General features: G+C 35.5%; 1 protein-coding gene across 2 annotated transcripts in view; it reads right to left on the bottom strand.

Moving 5' to 3' along the window:
• The window catches only part of LOC149797542 (uncharacterized), a 54,661-nt gene that overhangs the window by 18,608 nt on the left and 12,295 nt on the right, over nt 1-23,758 (bottom strand). For both annotated transcript variants that reach the window (XM_089962403.1, XM_089962402.1), the window contains exons 4-7: nt 21,689-21,831; nt 14,016-14,112; nt 5,495-5,647; nt 2,021-2,193 (exon numbers count right to left, since the gene is read on the bottom strand). In XM_089962403.1, coding sequence (XP_089818529.1) covers nt 2,021-2,193; nt 5,495-5,647; nt 14,016-14,112; nt 21,689-21,831 — 566 coding nt within the window. The remainder of the gene's footprint in view (nt 1-2,020; nt 2,194-5,494; nt 5,648-14,015; nt 14,113-21,688; nt 21,832-23,758) is intronic.

Raw genomic sequence — 23,758 nt, 5'->3', positions numbered from 1 at the left:
TGAGCACAGCTCCTCATGATTCCATGCTGGATACAGTATTATCATTCAATCTATATTTTCAATGCCTCCCCCAACCTATAATGCCCGTTTTAAAATCTGGTACTAATTACAAGTTATAACTATGCTGCACACAAAAGAATACTTTTTTTCCCTTCAAAAAATGACTGTTCAATCAATACATTTCTACAATAATTTATGATCAGCCAGCTTTTAAATTACATCACAATAAAAGCAAACTGTGCCAAAGTTAAGGGAAGTAATGCAGTCAATAATTTTATTTTAATTCTTCATTTAGTTCAGAGGTATATGAACAAATTTTACAGGAGAAGTTCAACAAAAACTATGAAAAATTAACTTACGAAAGAATTTCTCTATATTTGACAATTATGTTCATAATTTAGGTTCAATTCTTAATCTTCGACATCAAAGTTTTTTATGGCTAAAACATAAAAACAAAAACCTCAAGGCACTTCCAAAAAAAAGATTAAATGAATGTCGAGAAAATAGGCACAACAATTCCTGCTTCTAACATATAGATATGAACATATTAGACCATTTCCATCTGATTAGTGGTTGAACATTCTGTGGAACAGAACACAATTATTGAAGAGCTTACAATTCCATGAAGTAATATAAAATGTAAGCTTACAAATAAATAAAGAATAAAAGCTGTAGTTTGCATCAGAAATTAAAACTGAGGAAAGTAGAATTTTAGTATCATATCTCCATCAATTAGTGCTATAAGCTATTAACACTTATAGCCCCATGTCTGACTATGTAAAGAAATGTACATGTTTACAGTATTCCAGGACACATCAATCTTGACACTGCATGCAATGCTTGACTGTGGTGATTGTTTTGTCAAAGCACAAATTAACACAGTCTTGGACATGTGCTGTATCAATCCCTAAAAAAGCATGACTGGTGACAATGTTATCTTTCAAATGCTGATGATACAACAGGACGTTGTCCAATAAAAAAACTGGATAGGAATATCATTCAACCATATGCCCTTTTCTTTCACATCTACTGAATGACATCATGTCAACATTTTATTTTACAAACTAAAATACAGTAAAGCCATATTTTTTCTTGTAGATTCAGTGTAAGTGCAAAGTTCATCTGGGAAAATATACATGTGAACTTAATCACCTTAATAAAACAATTCAGAATATTTTTTATTAATCAACGTTTATATATCCAGATCTGCATGTGCTTGTGTTTCCTGTTTTGTTGTGATGATCAATATACAACCATAAAATTCGCTTTAGTTTTGCTGGTTCATTGAGGATGGGCAAACATGTCTTCTACAAGGAAGAGGAGGAAATGTATAAAATCATCCATGCATACAACATTCAAGGTATCTGACTGAAAAACTGAACATGCATAAAACTGAATGCAATTTTGCATTGACGGTGTTGACAAGATTTTACATTTGGACAAAGTGAAGCATTATGGCATTAATTAGGATATATAATACACAAGCAATTTCCAAGCCAGGAAACATGAACAATAAGCAAGTCAAGAAACATCTACTTCTAACAAAATAAAAACTTTCCAATGGGAGAATTTCAAAGTTGTTCATCCTTGCAGAGTAGATGTTTGACACACACATTTCCCCATGTACCCTCAAAATTTTCTATTATCAAATAATTCATTTATACAAAAGCCAGCTTATAATGATTCTGCACAAGACACTGTTGACATGCCAAGAAATATTATATTTAATACTGATCCTGATTAAACGGTCAATCCTATATTATGGCAAGTGTGGAAATGAGGTCACTGTGACATGCTCACTTCTGGGTTGCTTAAGACAGTGCAAGAACAGGAGTCAAAGTCACAAATATATCAAACCATAAAAAGTGTGATTAACCTGGCAAGAAAGAACAACAAATGCCACATAACTAATAATGCTAATAGGATGTATAACAATAACTTCTGTTTACTTTACAGTTCAGCTAATAATGGAAAGGTATCACTTCATTATCGAGGATTATTTCAGCACAATGTGACTCACCTATTATTATATCCAACACAATTGTATATGTAGGGACAATGATGGTCAAATACTTTCACACAGCGATTACAAATTTTACAGTGTTTAGAGCGAACTGTTTTAACTGTCCGACATGTGTGACACAATCGACTTAGTGGATTGTCTCCCTGTTTCCATTCATCAAAATGTGCAACCTGAAATGGAAAGGAGAATTAAATTGCTAACAAATTGACTGTTTCATCAGCAACATGTTTGGTTTCATAACAATTCGAAAATAAAAGCATGGATATGGAATCAGAATACTATGTTCATTTTAAATTTGAATTCTACCCAACAACTCAATAGTAAGCACTTTCCTTGCTAAGAAATAACAACTTAAACTTAAACTGATGTAATTTTCTCAAATTTTTTGCCTTGTTTGTTATTCTCTGACGTTTTTGGATTCCTCAGTTAAAAACCTACCCAAATTAAACAGTTATGTTTTTCAAATAATATTATATCAAACTAAGGTATTTTTTCAAAGGTATTTGAAGTATGAAATTCTCTTCTTGATAAAAAAAATGATTCTATAATTTCTTAATCACCTTTTTTGTTATTTGATGACTAAGAGAAACAAATACTGAGGTTTACTTATTTGTTACAACTTTTTATACCTCTTTGTAATGTTTCTGTAATATATTTCACAAATAACTCTCTTCCATTATCATTTTGAGGGTTAAAACGTCAATCAAGAGCCATTAAAATTTCAGGATGCCTCACCCCCTAAACATGTATGCATGCGCACATGCACACACATATGAATACATGGCCACATAACATTTCTCATAGTAAAATATGTAAAGAGTTTTTGGATGGAAAAAATATGGAGCCTGGTGGCCCATGACAACCAAATTTTTGCTTCACGAAAGCATGCTTCTCGGAGCTTGGACCCAACTGGACAACCAGATTCTGATTGCTGGTAGTCAATGAGCTGTACGTTTCCGAGGTCAACAATAGTACGTACCATATTCTGTTTTCATTCCCTAAGTCTGAAAATAATGATGATTGGTTTCATCTGTGCCCAATAATTACAAACTGTAATTTTTACAGAGTGTCAATGCTTGATTAATTGAGACCAGACTTCATTGATCAAAGCAGTCACGCCATGGCATTATTTGCATACACTTGAATTTGCACAGCAAACTGCCACTGGTCTGAAGTTAACACTACAACGAATAAAAGCTACTCTAACTTCAGGTGAACAAGTTCATTTTATTCTTGTTCTAGTGAACAATACAAAATAAGTTCAAACAAGCAGTGGCTGATCCATAGAGACATTACATTTTTAATGTAATTCAGCGTGATTATTAAAAGGAGAGATATATTAATTAAAATGGATAAAAGAAGATTTACATTGTACCTAAAATGAAATGCACCTCAAAATAACAAACACTATTATACAATACTCTTGTCAGCAGTTATGTATTTTCTGTTTTCAAAGACTGGTATTTGTCATAATGTGCATTCACTGCCATGTCCTATTATTATAGCTGTAATTTTCATGAAAGTATAGCATTTCATGAATAAATTCGCATTAATCCCAATTAATCACATTGTGCCTTAATCAAATTCACTGACACTGTTAAATTCCCACTAAATGTACTCAGCAATATAATCTCTGAGGAATTTATAATATATGATAATTAACAGGTATGTGAGTGAGACTCACAGCACACTGAATTAACCATTTATTTATTTAGCTCTTAGTTATTTGCTTACCAGGAGGATTTGGATTTGCAGAATTGTCTATTTTTCTCTCTTACAGTTATGTGTTTTTAGTAACTGACCAAGGCTGTCAATTGAGATGGGTTTACTTTTATATATAACTTGGAGAAAATAATTCTATACTTTACATACCTAATCTCTTTGTAAAATATATTTTGATACTATTCGCTACTGTTAAGTTGTTCTTCATTTTAATCTTAATCTCTGTCTAATGCAAGTGATATGCAAAACACTGAATTATAGTGTAATTGGAAAACTGGAAATTTGGGACAACCAGACAGCTTTCATGGGCAACCAGTCTTCCCAGTCTGGGATTGAGAAAAAAAAATTCTGTCCCCTGGTTACTGACACCTTGTGAGATGTCTATTTACACATAGAGCTCTAATCTAATATCATTCATCATCACTCGTCATTAAAAATGTAAACAAATTGTGGGGCATACCTCTCCATGAATTGTTTTCGCTTCCCTCTTTTAGTACATTAATGTTCATGTGCTACAGTAATTTCATCTGCATCATTGAGGGAACAAGAACATGCAAGGTCTTATCAAGAGCAATTGTACGTTTTATCACGATGATAAACCACCACAATGACTGCTCTCCTGTGTATTGCCATGGTCTATCAGAGGAAAATGCCTCCTGGGGCTACCCTACAACATTTTAATTACTGCTTGAATAAACTCAATCTTATTAGTAATGTCAATGAATTTTCTACAAAAGGACACCACTTAAAGAAAGAAAAAAAGGACTTGCTACATAATATTTGTCTGGTGTCTTTTTCAGGAATAAGTACAATCTAACTACTGTCAAAAGAGTGACACTGCCATACATGCAGATAAATTCACAATTATATTGTTTTCATTTTATCATTTCTACCTATAGCAGAGTGCTTGAGCTAAGATCTTATGGCACTTCAAATATTGCAGTGGGTGGGAAAGATGTGGGAAGCATATCGATGTTATAACTGTAGCAGTAATGTGAAGTATTTTAAGTGTCTGAAGCCAAATTTCCATCCTTTTAATTTTCTTTCATATTCTGAAACAGGTTATTAAAAGAATAACTAAGATGGCACTCTACAGTTTCGTATTTTGTATAGGGTTAGAATTTTAAAGAAAAAAAATTTCCCCGGCTTTTCTCACTGGTTATACTGGCTATTTAAAAAAGACCTTGTATATCTTAGGTATAGTTCAAAGAACCTTTAATTCCCTTTATTTTGGTGTATGATTGGTTATAGAGTATACAGCTTGGCCTTACTCCAGATGTGCACCTTTCGAAAAAGTGCTAGCTCCACTTGGTCATTTTCACTTCCTGAACTTCAGAGGTAAATTGTATAAAAAAAAGAGCTGATAACATTTTTTACATTTTATATATTTGGTAATTCATTCATTGCACTTTCAGAAGCTGGTATTGTCTCGTCTGGAAAAATTCATTTTCCCTATTTTAATAGCTGCTATGGATAGTGTACTTTAGACTAATTCAGGCTGATTTTTTAAGCACAAGGGAGCAGTCATTTTAGTGAGTAGAGTGCTTAGATCATGTACAATTTCCCAAGAAATGTCAGCCAAATTACATTAAAGTAACATACAGATATGCCAACATTCTCTCCACTGTACATATTTTAAATGCAAACAACTTCACCTTACCTACATCACTCTCTTAAAAGTACATAATAACTGGTCAGTGCCCCCTAAATCAAAGAATACAATTTCTGGCCTTTAGCATTCTATGTTACCTGCTTAATGGCTAGGTCATATTCAGGTATATTCCTTGGTAAGTATCCAGGGTCAGTGGTGCTAGCATGAAAAAGACACACCCACATGATGAAATTCATGATAAAGAACAGGACATGAGCTACCATCAGATCATTCCAGGTGTAGGGAAAACACTGAAAAGAAAGGAAATATATCAGGCTGCATATTCAAGGGAGATTTTATTCACATGGTAACATACTGGTGTCTGAAAATATGTGAGACTTTGTAAAGCATTTATGGGTCCACAAGTAACCAAAAAGTCCATGTCCAAAAATCTTATCTGGTAACCTACATATCTTATCTGGTGATCTACATATGCATACCAACATACCTTCAAACTTTTATTTTTCTACCTCAAGTGGTTTGAATTTAATCATACCAATAAAGTTTGTCTTAAAATGCACATGTCCATCAGGTTCAAAAATGCATTAAAAATATATATAAAAAAACGATGTAAATGTAATGTCAAAAAGTTAGTTACATTTTAATACAAGAATGCCTACTGAATTTCATATGTCTACCTCAAGTGGTTTTCACTTAATCAAGCTAAACAAGGTTTTCATTCCAAAAAGTCAAATAAAGCTTTTGTAAAAAGCCTAATCAGATCATCTACATATTCATGCAAATGTGATAGTTAATGTTGAGTTGCTTACATCATGGGCTTATTAATGACCTTACTAACTCAATTCTTGCGACTGATGTAAAAGATGGAAAGAGAGAATCAAATGATGATGTCCAAGCTGCAAGTGTGGGAGTGGGGCATAACAAATGACTATAACTGTTCAAATTATGTACAAATTTAAAACATCTGCAAGCAGCGTGGCTTTAGATCCATCCTCATAAAATTTCATGCTAAAAAAATTTAGACACTGGTCTGACAGTGCATTATGCAATGGAAGACCTGGGTGAAGCCTTAGTCTGCCAGTACCCAATGGTCTTGTAATTTAAGTGCTTATGAAAGGTATATAAAAAAACACGCTTTATTGACTATAAGGCCCACCTTGGATCTGTTGAATCTTAATAACATGGTGACCCAGTATTTTTAACCCATTGAATGGATGTGAAATTCCACCACATCCATGATTAGGAGGTCTGAAGGTTCCATAAGTGCTGGCAGAAGACGGAAACATTTCTCTTGAGAACAATAAGAACTAAATAGTCAAATGCACTCATGACTAAATCTGGAGTTCAATTTTGAGGTGCCCATGTATAGTCACACCCATCTTAAGTAGCCACCTACAAGAAAAGGTCAAGCTAACCTCTTAACAAAGATGACCTCTTAATGGCATCTCAACTATCAAACTTGGTTTCTGTTCAAATCATACACCCAATACAATTATTATTATTATTATTATTATTGATTTATTTTGTTTGTAGTTACTATTACTTTAATCAATTTTTTTAAAATCTTGGGGAAACATTTCAAACAAATGGTATAAATTTTCTATTCAAGGAATTCACATCTATCATTCAGTTATGGTGGAAATGGATTTATTCAAAGACTTCTTCAAGTTTCCCCTATTTTAAACATAAACAAGTGTTCTGCTTCAGTTACTAATTTAAATACAAGAAACAAATAAAAATTAATACAGAAAGAAATAAGTGTAATATGAAAGGGAAATGATATTTAAAAAGAAAGTTATTGCAACCCAGATGTTAACCATTGCCCTTAAGTTTAGCTTCTATACTTTCTTCTCCAGCTGCAACTCCAGTGCTTTCACTTCAGAGATGCTGCCAGGATTTTATCTAATGGTGGAGGGGACCCAACATTACAAAAATAAGGGGGCGGGGATCAAAAAGGAGGGAGGAGGAAATGGTCATAGTTCACTATCTACCTAACACTTCATCTTTAAAAGATTTTTCTGAGCTTAATTAATCTGTTCCTCACTAGTGTAGGAATACTGTTATGTGCTGAGATGCTCCTACTGATGGGGCATACACATAGCTAGCTTAGCCAGCTGGAACAAGTTTGGAAACTGTTCCTTATCTTCATTATGTACATTTTTTCACTGTTCATGGGTAATGTCTTTTGGATACTTTGGCTCCAAAATAAGATTTTTTTCACTAGCATTAGCTCTGTTTAAGTTTCACTTTCTTGAATCGATGCTTTACCAACTATTATGCCAGATTTCCTATCTGTTCAATAATGCTGTATTAGGATTTTTAGTCCATTAATGTCTTAGTGTGTTCAGACAACGATATTTTGATCAAAAATATATATTTACTTCCTAACTTTATTTTCAGGTTATTTAACAAATTTATCTGAACCCTTATAAGGCTAGACATAGCTATGCTCAAGGTATTTTGAATAATAGATTTCCCTTTACCTCATGCAAGCGTCTTTGGACGCCTCTACTCCATTCGCATGGAAGCACCTTTTGACGCCTCTACTCCATTCACATGGAAGCACCTTTTGACGCCTGCTGTAAACATCAGCCATTTTAAGCTGGTTTTTCATAGCGCCTCCTTCGGGGAAAAACCCCTTTTAGATACTACATTCATTTCTGCGAATGACAATTACGTCAGATCACATGGTCACTGTTTATGCACTGGTCAATATCTGCTATTTAAAGTAACTGGGTCATAATCTCCACTCTCCAAAATGGTGTTCGCGGATTTCATTTAGTACGTATGAAGTTTTCACAGCTATGAAAGATTCAATAACTTAGGTAAAGGTTCTGATATTGATGTAGGCAGCAATTAGTTTTTATAAATTATCAAATTCAGATGACTTAGTGATGTAGACACAGAAGAAAAACTTGTAAATTTCGAGTATGAGAAATGGCAGCTACGTTTGGTCATGTGGCCTCACTGACATGACGGTGAACGAGTTCTCTCAAGATTTTAAAGCACATAAAAAAATGTGTAGCAAAAATGTAAAATGGTTAAAATTGCTGTTAAACGTAACATACACTGCATTGCTTAACAGTTAACAGGCAGGCCTATGCGCATGGAGTCGAATAGGTAACAAGTGTTCTATTTATAGCGTGCTGCACTTTGTAGCTCTGTTTTATGAGGTAAAGGGGGAAGAACTGTTAACATTTTGTTTATTTACCCTCATTATTACACATATATTTATGTTTAAGGTATGCCAAAAGCTGATTAAAATAGAAATCTAAAAATAGCATGTAGTCATAATTGTCTGGACTTTGGAAATTTGCGAACATGTCAAAAATAGAAACACTTTTTTATAGTACCCTAAATTAAATAAATATGTGATATCTATCCCTATATTTCTTCAAGTAAATTAAGAAGACAGCAAAAACATACATCCCCATGTTTTTCCTATCTAGGATAATTTGGCAGTAAACTGTCTCCAATTGTACATTAGAATTCACCTTGTACTGATTTTATCCAAAAACATAAATCAGATCAATCAAAGAATATAAATTTGTGTTATTATTCATTGTTTCTATTGCATTTGTTATTGTACTTGTAGACTCAGTAGTAAATAAAATATCCACATAATACATTAAAACACTCACCATGAATAAGGAGGAGTTAATTCATGTTTATAAGTCCATAGATTGGTGCTAACAATTGCCAAATGATTAGTCCAGAAGTTTACATCTCTCAAGCTGGTTATCAGACCTATTAAAATTATATATCTTGTATTTGAAAAGTTATGAATTTGTTATCTGGTGTTATGATTTTGGTCAAAAAGTTGACATACATATGTAGTGTAACATATTTTCTAGCTTTCAGAATGACACCAGTTCCGGTTTTGATAACATGCGTTACGCCCTCAATTCAAAGCTCAATTTCAATCACGGCACATCAGCTAAACTTCTCACTTATAACACTTTTCTAGCTCCAACAATCTATGTAATTCATAGCTTTATAATAAACTGACATCACTATCATCAGGCAGTAGGTCTATCTGGTGAACTAAATCATCTAAGATGAACCGCTCAGAGATTGAGCCCTTGTGGACTGTCTAGGTAGCCTGGTCATGTAGGCATTCAACACTGAATATTTCAGTATTTTAGAATCTGATTTAACATACCGTTAAGTGGCAAGAATTCACTTCATTTGAATTCATAGACATCCATATTCCTTTGGAAGGTCATTATTTAGATGCCCCAAGAGGCACATAAGGCAAAATCAATGTTAAAGTACACAGACATTTTTGGACAAAATTAACCTAAAGATGTGATCCAGTACAATCCGGATTGAATGTTGTGCACTGTGATGTCATAATGAAAGCTATGCATATTGATAAACAAATACTTAATACCATATAAGTGACCGAAACTTATGCCCAACATAACGGAGTTATCGATTTAACAGGGATCAAGATAACTGGGGAAAAATTAGCTTAACAAAGAAGACATTTTTGGGACCAGACCAAAACCATCGACATACATGAGTTCTCGAGATAACAGGTTGAGATAAGTGGGTTTGACTTTATCAAGTTAATTTACCTGGTTTATTATATTCTAATAAAAATTCTTTCTAAAGATAAAGGAATAATTAATATGTACGGTCTCATGTTCATAACTTGATAATAAACCCAACAGACCAAATACAGGGCTTCAAAAAAAGTTCAACCAACTAGATGCAAGATCACCTCATAAATATGAGGATTTTCACATATTTTGAGGGGAAAAGAATGTATTTCAAATTTAATCAGTCACAATATTGCCTTCTGAGTGGCAACACACTCAGCCAGTTATGTGCAAGATTACATCATTAATATGCATAGAACTCACTCGCTACTGAACCCATCCAAAATCTTGATAATATAATAATAATAATAATAATAATAATGAGGACTTTGTATAGCGCCTAATCTTTAGAAGCTCTAAGCGCCTTACAACATTAGACAACACCTATAAGATAAAAAACATATAATAATATTATTACAAAAACAAACACCATGAAATTAGAAAAACATTAAAAAATAAAAAACATGCTGAGAATATTTCAGGTAGGAAACATTATTAGGTCTTTAAGTTTGTTCTTGCAGTCGAAATAAGTGAGTTTTGAGAGCCCTCTTGAAAGTGATCACTGTGTCTTTGTGTCTAAGTTCAGTGGGCAATTCATTCCACATTGCTGGGCCTTGGTATACAAAGGAACGCTTCCATATGACTTTTTTTTCATAGTGGGAATAATGAGTATACGATTGTCTGAAGAGGAGTGTAAGTATCTTGCTGGTGTGTACACATGGGTGAGATCGGATAGGTATGTTGGACTAGAGTTCAACAGTGAAACATAGCACAGAGAACAAATTTTGTGTTTGATTCTTGATTGAATGGATAGCCAGTGTAGGGTACAGAGCAGCGGGGAGGTGTGCTCTGATCATGGTACTCTAAGTATGATCCAAACAGCTGTGTTTTGAACTTTTTGAAGTTTCTGGAGTAGATACTGAGATGAACCAGACAGAATTGAGTTACAATAGTCCAGTCTTGAAAGTACTAATGAACACACAAGTGTTTTAGTGGCATCAACTGAAAGATATTTGCGAATTGAGCTGATGCATCTCAGCTCAAGATATGCAGCCTTGCATATGTTCATGACATGTTGGTGCAATGTGAGAGTACTGTCCACAGCAGCACCTAGGTTTCGTACTGATTGTGTGAATTTAATGTTGGTGTTGCTGATATTTATTGTTTGAGGTAAAGGATGTGAATGAGAAAGTCTTTGTGTTGTGATCAGAATGGCCTCAGTTTTATCATCATTCATCTAAAGCTTGTTCCATGTCATCCATGCTTTCACATCAGAAATGCACCTCTCTACACCTTGGATGGTAGCATCAACTTCAGGTGGGTGGCTAGATTTGTATATTTGGGTGTGATCAGCGTATAATTGGTGAGGCACTGGACGATGATCTATGACACTTGAGGGCGGCTGAGTGTACAGAATGAAGAGAACAGGTCCAAGAACAGACCCCTGTGGAACACCACAACATAGATCAACTGGGCTGGAGTGTATTCCATTTGCAGATACAATTTGTGTCCTGTTGACCAAGTAGGACTTGAACCACAGTAAGGCTGTATCATGAATGCCAAATACATGCTGGGGATGGTGAAGTAATATATCATGGTCTATTGTGTCAAATGCTGCAGACAAATCAAGGAGGGTGAGGACTGTAATCTTTCCGCTATCCAACGCAGAGAGAATGTCATTAACTACTTTCAGAAGAGTAGTTTCAGTACTGTGGCAAGGGCGATATGCAGATTGTACATTGCTAAAACGACTGTTTGAATTTAGATGAGATACAAGCTGGGATAGAACAACCTTTTGTAAGATTTTTGATATGAATGGGAGATTAGAAACTGGGCGGTAGTTCTTTAAATCGTTATGGTCTAGTGTTGGTTTCTTCAGCAGAGACTTTACAATGGCAGTTTTGAAAAATGATGGGAATTCCTCGGATGAGAGAGAGGTATTAATAACATCAGTTAGTGAAGGCAATACTGGATCTAAGCACTCAGTCAGCAGTGATGTTGGAATTGGATCAAGTTCACATGACTTTGGTGCACTCTTCATCAGGATTGTACATACAGAATCCATAGAGACAGGTTCAAATGCTGTTAATGGTTGCCGCTCAAATTCTGTATCCCAACTGTATGGTGACGACGAGTCAAATGAAATTGTGGTGTCAAGCTTATCTCTAATGGTTTGTACTTTATCACAGAAGAAATTTGCAAACATGTCCGGAAGGACTGGAGAGAAGGTAGTTGGAAGTGGTGTTGATTTGTTCCTTGACATTAGCTTGATAGTAATCTCAAAGAGCTCTTTGCAGCTGGAACTTTCCATGATCTTAGTAGTGTAGTGGGCTAATTTCGCTGCATGGACTATATTTGTCACATTCTTCTTAGCAACGTCATAGATTTGCTTATGAATAGTGAGTCTGGTGGAAAGCCAGAGCCTCTCAGCTTTACAGCGGTCTCTTTTAGCAGTGCAAAGCTGGTCCCTAACACTGCTATACCATGGAGAACACTTTTGAATTGATACTCTGCACTTGGTAGCTGGGGCATGTTTGTCAAGCAATGAACGCAGACAGTTATCGAGTTGTTCTGTGGTAGGAGGTAAGCAAGTTGTTAGGTTAGCTTGGATGTCATGTATTAGTTTGGTTTTATTTATCATACAGAGGTTTCTCTTCGAAGCAGACAAAGGTGGAGGGTTAGGGACTGATACGTCCAGATGGCATATAATGCAGAGGTGATCTGATGCAAGGTCATGGGATACCAGGGAGGACCGTAGAATGTTATCATCAGGTCTATGAAGAATCCAGTCTAAAATGTGACCATGTTTATGGGTGGATTGATTAACTGACTGTTTGAGGTTGAAAACATTAATGGAATCTATGAGTTTTGATGTATTTGAGTTTCCAGGACAGTCAAAGTGAAAGCTGAAATCTCCAAGAATAATCAGGTTGCCACCTATTTCCATAGTCCAGGAGATTCGGAAACTGCTCCAAAAAGAGAGAGTCAGCCAGCTTGTTTTTTCTACTAGGAGGAGGGTGGTATAAGCAGAAAAAATGGACTGACCTTTGCTCCAGTGTGATTGTGGTTTGGACTAGTTCGTGTGGTCGAAATTGAATGTTGTGGTGTAGTTAAGACGTTTTATCATGGAGTTCTTTGAGATGACAGCAATTCCACCTCCGCAAGAATTATGGGGGAACTAATTGATGGAGTAACCAGTGGGTATTAGATCCGCACACTTGGGTTCATCGCCTGATGTTTTTAGCCATGTTTCTGACTGGAAAAATATGTCAACATTTTGGTCGTTGATAAAATTAACTATTTCTGTGCGCTTTTACGGTGGTCCTACTGACTGGGCATTTAATAATGCAATGCGTAGAGGTATTTCTTGGATAGCTGACACAAAGGTTGACAAATTAATAGGGATTTGAATTAGGTCATTTAAAATTAACGGTCGAATTTTTTTTAAATTGTTGAGTCAAAATAAGCCACAATTTCAAGTCTGAAAATTGGATCAGAAATGGCCTCCAGAATGGTAACAAGCTTAGCCAATCAGGTGCAAGATTACACAATTAGTATGCATGGGCCCTGCTCATTATCAAATGTATTTGAGAAATCTTAATTATAAAGTATATGTTCCAAATTTGATCGAAATCTGATCAGAAATGGAGCCTCTAGTTGTAATAAGCTCAGCCAATCACATTCAAGATCGCCTTATTAGCAGGTACACAAGATCTTAATGATATAAGCCTATATTCCAAGCCTGATCAAAATTAAATCAGAATGGTAACAAGGTCAGCCAATCAGGTGCAATATCATCTCATTAGTATGTATGGATCTTGCTCGTTATCAAATTCATCCGAGATTTTGATGATACAAACTTGTATTCAAGATCTGATTTACATCGGATCAGGTAGTGTAATAAACAATTTCTGATGGCAGGATGAATGACACATAACAGACAATACAAGTTGGACATATCCATACCATAATGAGTTTGAAATTCTGAAAGAAATATTAAAATTTTATGCAAAATTAATTTCAGTTTTTGATCTTTTCATAACCATAAACCTACCTTAAAGGCATACATGGGATATCCCCAACATAAAACATTCACAAAGAAGAACAGGATGGGTCCTTTATGGTTTCCTGGTGGACCAAAAACTATTGACCTAAAAGTAAAATAGTTTAGAATATGTTATATTCGAAATAAACCAACAGGTATTGTAACAAGTAGATCTTTCTTTCTTTCCCTCATACTTGTCATCACACAGTAAAATCAGGATATATCTATGAGAAAAAGATCATGTGGGCACTCTGTATTTGTGTAGTAAATATGCACACAAAACTACATAAGTGTTTTGTTCCGAGTTGGTGGGAAGAACGAGTTTAATATGGTGTATAAATATTCATAAGCTATATCAAACAAGTTCTTTCCGCTCACTTGGTACAAAACATGAATGTGGTTTTGTATTTATTACATAACCCCTTCTTGAGTGACCTTTAATAACTGAGCAACTAAATGCTTTCATAGATAATCTTGGGCATCAAACCCATAACTGTTAGATTACAATTGTGATTTACCAGTGAACTATCATGTCTCCTGATATTTCAAGGAAAGAAGATTAATTAACTTGTCTCAGGCAATGCTGGGTAATAAACACGTGCTAAGCTTGGTTAAATCTGTAAATAATCTTTTGTAAGAACAAAATGACGTTAATGAAGTGATACCATTCAAGGTATTCTTCAGATATATCCACAAAATGGGTTAAATTTTATTAAAGTCCTGTAATCAGTGATGATAAGATCTGGCAGCAATACTGGAGGTCAGATCAGCAACATCTTCATTTAGTACCAAGAATAGACCATATGCCTTTTTGTGAATACCCCATTTACCTATGACCAATCAGTGAAGAGGATATGTGGCAAGATATAGGAGAGCATGGGTTACATAATAGTGAAAAAGTTTGCTCTGTCAAATCCAATGAACCTTGTTATGCATATCTATATTATGTGTATTATTTTTTATGATAACAGTTTGTAAGGGTCATTTAGTGACAATTTAAATACCAATAGTCTTCATGATCATAGATTTGCACTTTAAACAAGATGTCATTCTAGTAATCGTAATGTGTAGATGAATCATTGATTCAAGGCTGAGTTGTACTCTTATCCACGTATACATCACATGATCTGACATCTCGATGCCAGTTTTGAAAGGTCAGGCTGACCATATTCCTGACTGGTCAGTGTTAAAGCAGCTTATCGTGTTTACAAGGTTGAATCATTCTCGAATGAATATGCATCTTTCATTGTATTGCATATTTGTTACCTATATAAGAGATGTTTACTTAAGAACGAATTATTCCTACTATTAATATCAGTCTTGGGAGACATTTAGTCATGTTTATCTGAGTGGATTCATTTATTTAATTCAGTCTATCATTGGAATTACAAAGTGCTTGGACTACTTGAAAAAAAAAATACTGTTTCAGAAATTGTGAATTCATTTAAAGAATTTTTAAAATTATATTGTCATGATTCATCAGTACTATTGGCACATCAGTATGATAGTGAACATAATTCGGAATACCAATGGAACTTATCTGGATTATGCAATACTTTTTGACTTGTTAGAGCATTTAGGATATTTAGGATTTCATTTGCCATACTGTAAGCTATTTTTAATTTTTCACTTTGTATTTTAGGAAAGTTATTTATATTTTCAATTTACAAAACTTGATTTTCACTCAATTTTGTTACTTAGCTTAAGACCATAGAATCATAACAACCTGTATTCCTATGAGTCTGCAGAAAGACATGGGTGGGTTGTTTGTTACAGTGCTGATATCCAACCCATCTGGTCAAATTCAGCTGAGTTGACCTGTTTTCGAGGCAGAAAGTAGAAAATACCAACTCTAACATCCAACCCATGGTCTGCATTATATTGGTAAGCATCAGTTCTGCTGAGATGCTAAGCACATGGCTACAATCCTGACATCATTTGCTAAACCCTGCTGGAAATCCATCTGGTCTTGTGTTAATTACTTATATGCTGCACAGATAATCCGTTATAACCCTGACATCATCTGTGCAGTAAAGCTAAATCCATCTTCTTTCATTGGTAGGAAAAGATGACACCTGTCTCTTATGATTATCTCAGAACACTTTAGATACCAATTCAGAATCCTGTTGATATTCTATAGGTGCCCTTGGAATGATGGGTCCAAGGAAGAAATCAAATTGTGAAGTAAATTATGTTTCTAAGAGAAAACTTACCCAATGACATTACCATCTGGGATAAAAGCCTGCTAATTCCTGAATTGAGCCATACTAAAGAGATAAAAAGCATTTTCTATGTCATAGATAAGGACAATAACTCTTCTCCATTACCTTCCCTTGCCACCACCAAGTGTCATTAGTTTTTAAGCCACCGTTATTGGAAGAGTATTCTTGGAGTAACACAATTTACTTAAAAAAATTGCTTTCTCCTTCAAACACATTTCCCGATCATAACATTATGAGAATAACTGGAGCAAGGAATGCTGAGCATCCCACCTCTACCTAGGTTATACCTCTTAGGAAGAAAGAATGGATTCCCACTGTGAACGATAACCTGCTCTCCTACTTTGAGCAAAACAGCATATGTTCACATGAACCATGACTGTGATTTGGATTATTAATGTAGCTTTAAAAAAAAAATCAGTCATACTGTTACGATGTCCTCACTGTGGCAGTATTTAGTGATGTCTAGCACTGGGGCATCATGCCGCAAACAAGTAGCATCATATCCTACCCAATCACATTATCCTGACATTAGGCCGACCAGTCCTAACACTAACCTCTTAATGCTGAGCACCTTGGTAGGCAGCTGTTAGTACCATTTTTATGTCTTTGATATGACTTGGCCAGGGTTCAAACCTGCGACTTCCCACATCTAAGGATGATGCTCTAACCACTAGGCCACTGAAGCAGTCTGAACTGTAACTGCTCTATCATGTTAAGAAGACAATTATTTAAATCATACTGTCAAAATTCACTGGAAAATCCAGCAAAGATTTGAGGCTGTGTTGATTTATTTGGGTCTGGTGATTGTCTCAACAGCAGCCCTGAGATTCAGATTTTGTCTCTGCAAAGCTAAATCCCCAAGATCTAAATTTGAGAAGGCTGATCGTGCATGCCTGGCAGCATCATATATGGTGTCTCTGAATGAAATTTTGCATTAGAATGTGAGGCTTGCAGCAATCACTGAGTTAAGATTCTCATGAGGTGACTCTGATCTTCTGAGATGCTTGAGTATGCTGAGCATATAACCCACTTAAGAAGATATGGCTTGGAAGATAATGACCTGATTTCCCATCTTCACAGGGCGAAAGAGTCACTTGCGAATTCATGACTTGTCTCTATGTACTTAAAGTTGTACTCGAGGGCTCTCGACTTATGTATGGATGAGAGGAAACATGTGATGACTCTGACTACCTCTAATAATGCCTGGTTGAGTCAAGAGAATCACCAAACCATCTGATCTGAACTGAAGATAGTAGGTTCAACTGAAAATGAAAGTCGCTCAACCTGCATGCCAAAGCTAAAACTATCAGGAAACAGGTAACTATGATAACAGCTTCAGCAAGGTAGAGACTAATTGCTCAAGTATTTTGTTTTGATTTGGGCCATTATAAGACTGAGGACAGATTTCAGTTTGAAACAGGATGAGGGAATTTGGCCTATTCAAATCAAAATAAGGAACTAGAGCTGATATTTGGACCAAATGGAAGGTTTCAAATCAGTAAAATTGTCAAGGTAAGCCAACCAAAGGAACTTTTGCGAACCCAGGTGAATAAGATATGAAAGTAGGCACCTGTGAAATCGAGACTGATGGTATACATGTTCCTTTGGATTTAGAAATATATATAACTCACTGTATTTATCTTGAAATTCGGTGGAATGAATTCACTGAGATGACTTAAATCTATTGTTTTTATTTATATGGAACAGCCATGAAGAGAAACTGGAGATTGTGGTTTTTATATAATCTCTACATATCGTTTGTCAACAAGTGAATGTATCTCCTGCAGAACAACTTCATCCTCCTGACCTGATGGCACATCTGTTAAAAGGAGACAGGAATAAAGAGGGGTAGGATAAACATATTCCAAATCCCCTCCAAAATGAATTGGCAATAGGTTGATACAATGTGATCAGAACTGCATGAGTCTGGTGCAGTGCTACCCAGTCATTTGTGGATGGTGGGCGTGTTAAGTCAGCGACGGAAGACAGGAGGCTTGGTCTTGGCGAAACATGGTTTCTTACTTCTAATGTAAGGTGCCTGTTAGACTAGTTCAGCTGACATCTGCTGGGATAAAGTTGAGATCTGAATGGCACTTGGAATATATAAGATCCCTTTGCTTTACTTGCCTATCTTCCATCCAATGCGGATAGCTATCTTCTAAAATAAGGTCGCGGGTGGAGGGCAAGCCTATGAATTTCTTCGAATATGCCCCAAATCAGCAATAATGAGGCAAATGGAGTCATCCTTAAAACCACAGCATGATTTTTTCAAAGCATCATGGAGTGCAACTCCGCATCAGGACATATGAAGTTAAGACTGGCAGAGGCAATCAACAAATCTGCCATTGAATGGCAAGCTTCTCATTAACAATCAGAACAATTTGGACCATTGACCCCAGGCATGTTAGTTGGCCGAATTCTCCCCAGACAAATATTGCCAAGGAATCTAACTCTAACACTGAAGATGTGGCAACAATGTTTCCAACCTGTTCTGATGTGTTAAGAATTTAAAATAAAAAATAAAAAATCTATTTTGTAGACAGACATGTTAGCCACTACAAAATATTTTATCTAACACTGGGAATTCAGTAGCATGATAGGTGGTGGAATTTGTCATAGACCATTAATGGACTTCTTCCATTTTGGGATAAATCATTCCCTGTGCCATCATCGCAATATAATTCATGGCCAATATCCTGAGGATAAACAAAGAATAAAAAAGTTGGATGTCAAAAAGTTTGCCATAATGATTTGGACCACTGGTGTGCAGGGAATATGGCCAGCACAGTTAGTGGCTGTGCAGAAGGCGGACCGGTTTGTGTCGGTAATGACCATACTATGGGCATGGCTGGACAGATGGATCTATCATGAAAAGTTCTATCATAATGTGCATGGGTAGTTTTACAACAGACATGGTGGACAGATCTATCAGTACAATATCCGAAATGGTAATTGTATGTAGCTGTTGGCATGTTAGGACAGACAAATCTATCATTAAAATATCATAACTGTATAGACATGAAGCCATAGACCTGGCAAGACAAATGGATCTATCACCAACATCCCCATAATTGTAACTGTATGTAGCAGTAGGTATGTTAGGATGAAAAATCTATCATTAACTGTATAGACGAAGCTATAGACCTGGTGAGACAGACTGATCTATCACTAAGATCCCTTTAACTGCAACTGTAGCCAAACGCAAGTTAGGATGGACAAACTGTCATTAAGATCTCAGTAACTGTAGAGATGAAGCTATAGACCTAGTGAGACAGACTGATCTATCACTAAGATCCCTGTAACTGCAACTGTAGCCAAAGGCAAGTTAGGATGGACAAATCTATCATTAAGATCTCAGTAACTGTAGAGATGAAGCTATAGACCTAGTGAGACAGACTGACCTATCACTAAGATCCCTGTAACTGCAACTGTAGCCAAACGCAAGTTAGGATGGACATCTATCATTAAGATCTCAGTAACTGTAGAGATGAAGCTATAGACCTAGTGAGACAGACTGATCTATCACTAAGATCCCTGTAACTGCAACTGTAGCCAAAGGCAAGTTAGGATGGACAAATCTATCATTAAGATCTCAGTAACTGTTGAGATGAAGCTATAGACCTAGTGAGACAGACTGACCTATCACTAAGATCCCTGTAACTATAACTGTAGCCAAAGGCAAGTTAGGATGGACAAATCTATCATTAATATCTCAGTAACTGTAGAGATGAAGCTATAGACCTAGTGAAACAGACTGATCTATCACTAAGATCCCTGTAACTGTAACTGTAGCCAAAGGCAAGTTAGGATGGACAAATCTATCATTAAGACCTCAGTAACTGTTGAGATGAAGCTAAAGACCTGGTGAGATGGATGGATCTAACACCAAGATCCCCATAATTGTCAAAAGATGAAGCTGTAGGCCTTGCGACACAAAGATATTTTTCAGTAAGATCCCCTGATTAAGAATGCTAACTGGCTGGACGATTATGGATGGCTTTAGGCAGCTTTATGGTAGTAAAACAGATTCCCTTGGAGCCATTAATAGCAACATGTGCCCACTCTTACAGGCTTGAATGCCATGCTTGGCTATATGGGGAGACTTAAGCCACCTGGGCTACCTAAAAATGTGGGTTCACGCACCCAAAGTATCATAATTAATTGTAGGAATTTAAATTTTGTGCTGTCATTGCACCCTTCTATGCCCTGGTCTACTTTTGCAAAACCGTAGTCTATCCTCTCTCATACCATACGGTGCATATCACTGCTTTGCGAAGTATACTTTGTGCACACAAGGAACGACTTGTGCATGTCTTGTTACATTTATTAGACTTCACTGAAAGGTTTCACTGAAAAGACAAGATGAAATAAACACAACAAAACGGTATGAATTAACAATGTAGTGTTAATAATTCACCAAAACAATGCCTATTACTAACTGGGTGAGTGAACAATAGGCAATGTACATGAAACTGTGAATAAAAACATGTATAAATGATCGCATGTTGTACCACATGATCCAAAAATTGCAAAGTCCAAGAAAGTGCAAAACTTTTACACAATATGTACAAAATTGAAAAAAAAACATATATTTACCATCTGTTTAGGAATTTATATTAATTTCTAGGAACCCAAACTTCGATATGGATGATTCAAATTTAACATAAATTTTACTTTGGATTCACAAGAGGTGTCTTGAATGATGGTGCCGTACAAAAGTGAAGCTTAAACACTAGCAATGCCAAGTGGTGGCAAGAGGAGGTAATGGGCAAGAGTTATTGCCCTGGGTCTATAGGAGCTAGAAAAGATGAGTGTGGATGTGATTTGGATTTTTAACTTAGCTTTAACAATTTTTCAGTCATATCACTACAATGTCGACAGTGTGACAGTTTACAGTGATGTCTAGCACTGAGGCATCATGCTGCAGACATAAAGCATAATGTCCCACCCAGTTACATTATGTCACATCATGTCCCACCCAGTCACACTATTTGGAATGCCTAGTGAGGCAGCAGTTAGTACCAGTTTTTGAAGGAGAAAGTGATTTCTGACAGGACTGACTGTCTGTTAATGCTGCAAAAAATATTTATTTCTCAAATTTGCTTTGTTCAAATAAATATTGTGCATATGCAACCACGAATAAAGTTATCACATTAATGGCAGCTATTTTTTATTCCTGCCTCAACAAATGTCACAGCCTCTAAAGGGGTGTGTGTGCGTGCAAAAGGTTGTTTGTGCAAAAAATCTGATCTTGGATTATCATACAAAAGGGATTTTGACTGGATATTTTGCAGCAGCTTCAAAATGTTCAACTTTATTATTATTCATCATTCTGCATTATGCATATGCCTCTCAATTTACTGCAGAAAAAAGGTTGAAGTGGGATCATTTTACACTTTATTGCACACAAAAATATGGTGAAGTATTTTTTTCTATTTAAAAAGACATAAATTCACTTACCAGAAATCTATCCTAGGAAGAAAGCTTGTTCTATATTTCATCTCTGATTTCAAATAAGCGATAACATCCACATGTTTACGGCCTGTTGCCAGCATTAAAGGTGTTTTCCCATTTCTATCAGCTAAATTTATGTCTACTCCATCCTGAAATATAAATAAGTAATTTTTATAAAAATATATATATTTTAAAGGTATTTCAGCAAATCATACAGCTTTTTTTAAAAATCAGAAAATTTAAATAAAAAAATTTCATGATTAATCACTAGGTCCATATACAAATTCAAAAAATTGTCTCCACTGTATCCTTTAATATTTGACTGTCATAATCTCATCATTATGAATGACGCTAATATGTTTCACTCATTTTTAGATTCATGTATAAACCAGGATAGCACCAGAATTCCCAACTACTCACCATATTTGGCTGCATGAAAACACTGCCATCTTTTTTTCACTATTCAGTTTACAAGAGAAATGAGAACATTATGGTGTTTTCTGTTTCAGACCTTTCAGTTAACTTTAGTCTTCACTAATTATCTACCAGTGTTTGTCAAACAAGTCACTTTTTCTCAAAATTATCTTTTTTCAAAGATAATAATTTAGTAATTTAATGTAAATTAGGTATTTCTAAGTTTTTCCATCCGAAATGGTATGACTTTTCTCATTTACTTAACATGAAAAATACATTACACTAATACTCGACATTGACTTTTCACAGCAAGTTGGCACACAACAGGACAAAATTGCAAATTTTCAATTTGTTGTTTTCACTGAAACAAATATCCAACTAAATTATTGGATCACTACCATATATACTCGCTTATGAGTCCAAAGGTAAACTGCACTGAACCAGATCTGCCAGCTCATAATGCACTGGCAGATGTGGGTCTGTGCAGTTTGTTAGGAGTAATGAGTAGAACGAATATCAGGATCTTAGTTGCCTGCAGTTTGACTCGACTTCTAAGTGAGTATATATGGTATTTGAGATTCAGGCAATCACTAGAACCAACACGATCTTTTAAAATGTGAAAATTATGATAATGATGAGAAGCATTAGCTTTCCAAAAGCTCAAAGACCCAGGTATATTTAATATTTTAATACAGAATCTGGTTTTGAAAAGAAAGAAGAAGAAAAAATCATTTTTTAAATTTCAGACAAGGAGGAAGGAGGGTAGGAAGTAGAAAGTAGAAGTAGGTCACACAACCTGTTTAACACAGGAATGTTTTTTTTACATTTGTTGAGCTGGTTAGGATATTGCTTAGTTAGACTACTTAATGCTGTAATAGGGAAGAGACAGTGACCTACTTTTCATAGTTACGTTCTTCAGACTTGGCTGCATGCACAGGATGAACAGGTTAGTGCTATTGCAATTTCCCTCATGCATGCATCTACTGAATATTTATCTGACTGAAATTAATCAGACACTGGCAAATCACTGGACATTATTTCCCAACTGTCCTCAATGCAAATCCTGTAAATCTGATCCCACTAAATATCCTCTACATAAACTTTATGAAATTTCTGAATGCAACATTTATTGACATCACACTGTCTGTAAAATATGTAGGCCAGCATTTAAACGTGTTTACAAAGAATAAACATAAAACAATTTACTTCAGCACATGTCTATGGTTGACACTTTTGTAGGCAACTGAAACTGCTGACAAAAGGCCCACATATCCCACCTACACCAACATGAGAAAATAATTTGGTCTTGTACTGTTATTTCAATTTGCCACTTTTACCTGTCAGTTATACATTCCCATGTATATTTCAGGTACATTTATATCAACATGTCTGAAATGCCTTCACAAATTCATATGCTCTGTGACTCTGATTTGAAGCAATAATAAGAAAAACACAGGCTGCACTGATATCCACTCCGAGTACAAAATTTTCTTCCCCCATGCTGTGTATGTTTTGAGACAAAAGAATATAGGAATACTGTTTAACCAGAAATATCGTGTCTAAGTTAAGATCTCTTTTTTAAAAAATCAAATTTTCATTCATTAAATCTTAAAAAAGGGTAAACTTGATTCAGGGAATGATTATTGTCCACCTGGGATAAGT

This window comes from Sinohyriopsis cumingii, chromosome 6, assembly GCF_028554795.1.
Source record: "Sinohyriopsis cumingii isolate HCF-2022 chromosome 6, ASM2855479v2, whole genome shotgun sequence".
NCBI lineage: Eukaryota > Metazoa > Mollusca > Bivalvia > Unionida > Unionidae > Sinohyriopsis > Sinohyriopsis cumingii.
Note: the sequence above shows the minus strand (reverse complement) of the source record. Positions and strands in the feature narration are given on the sequence as shown.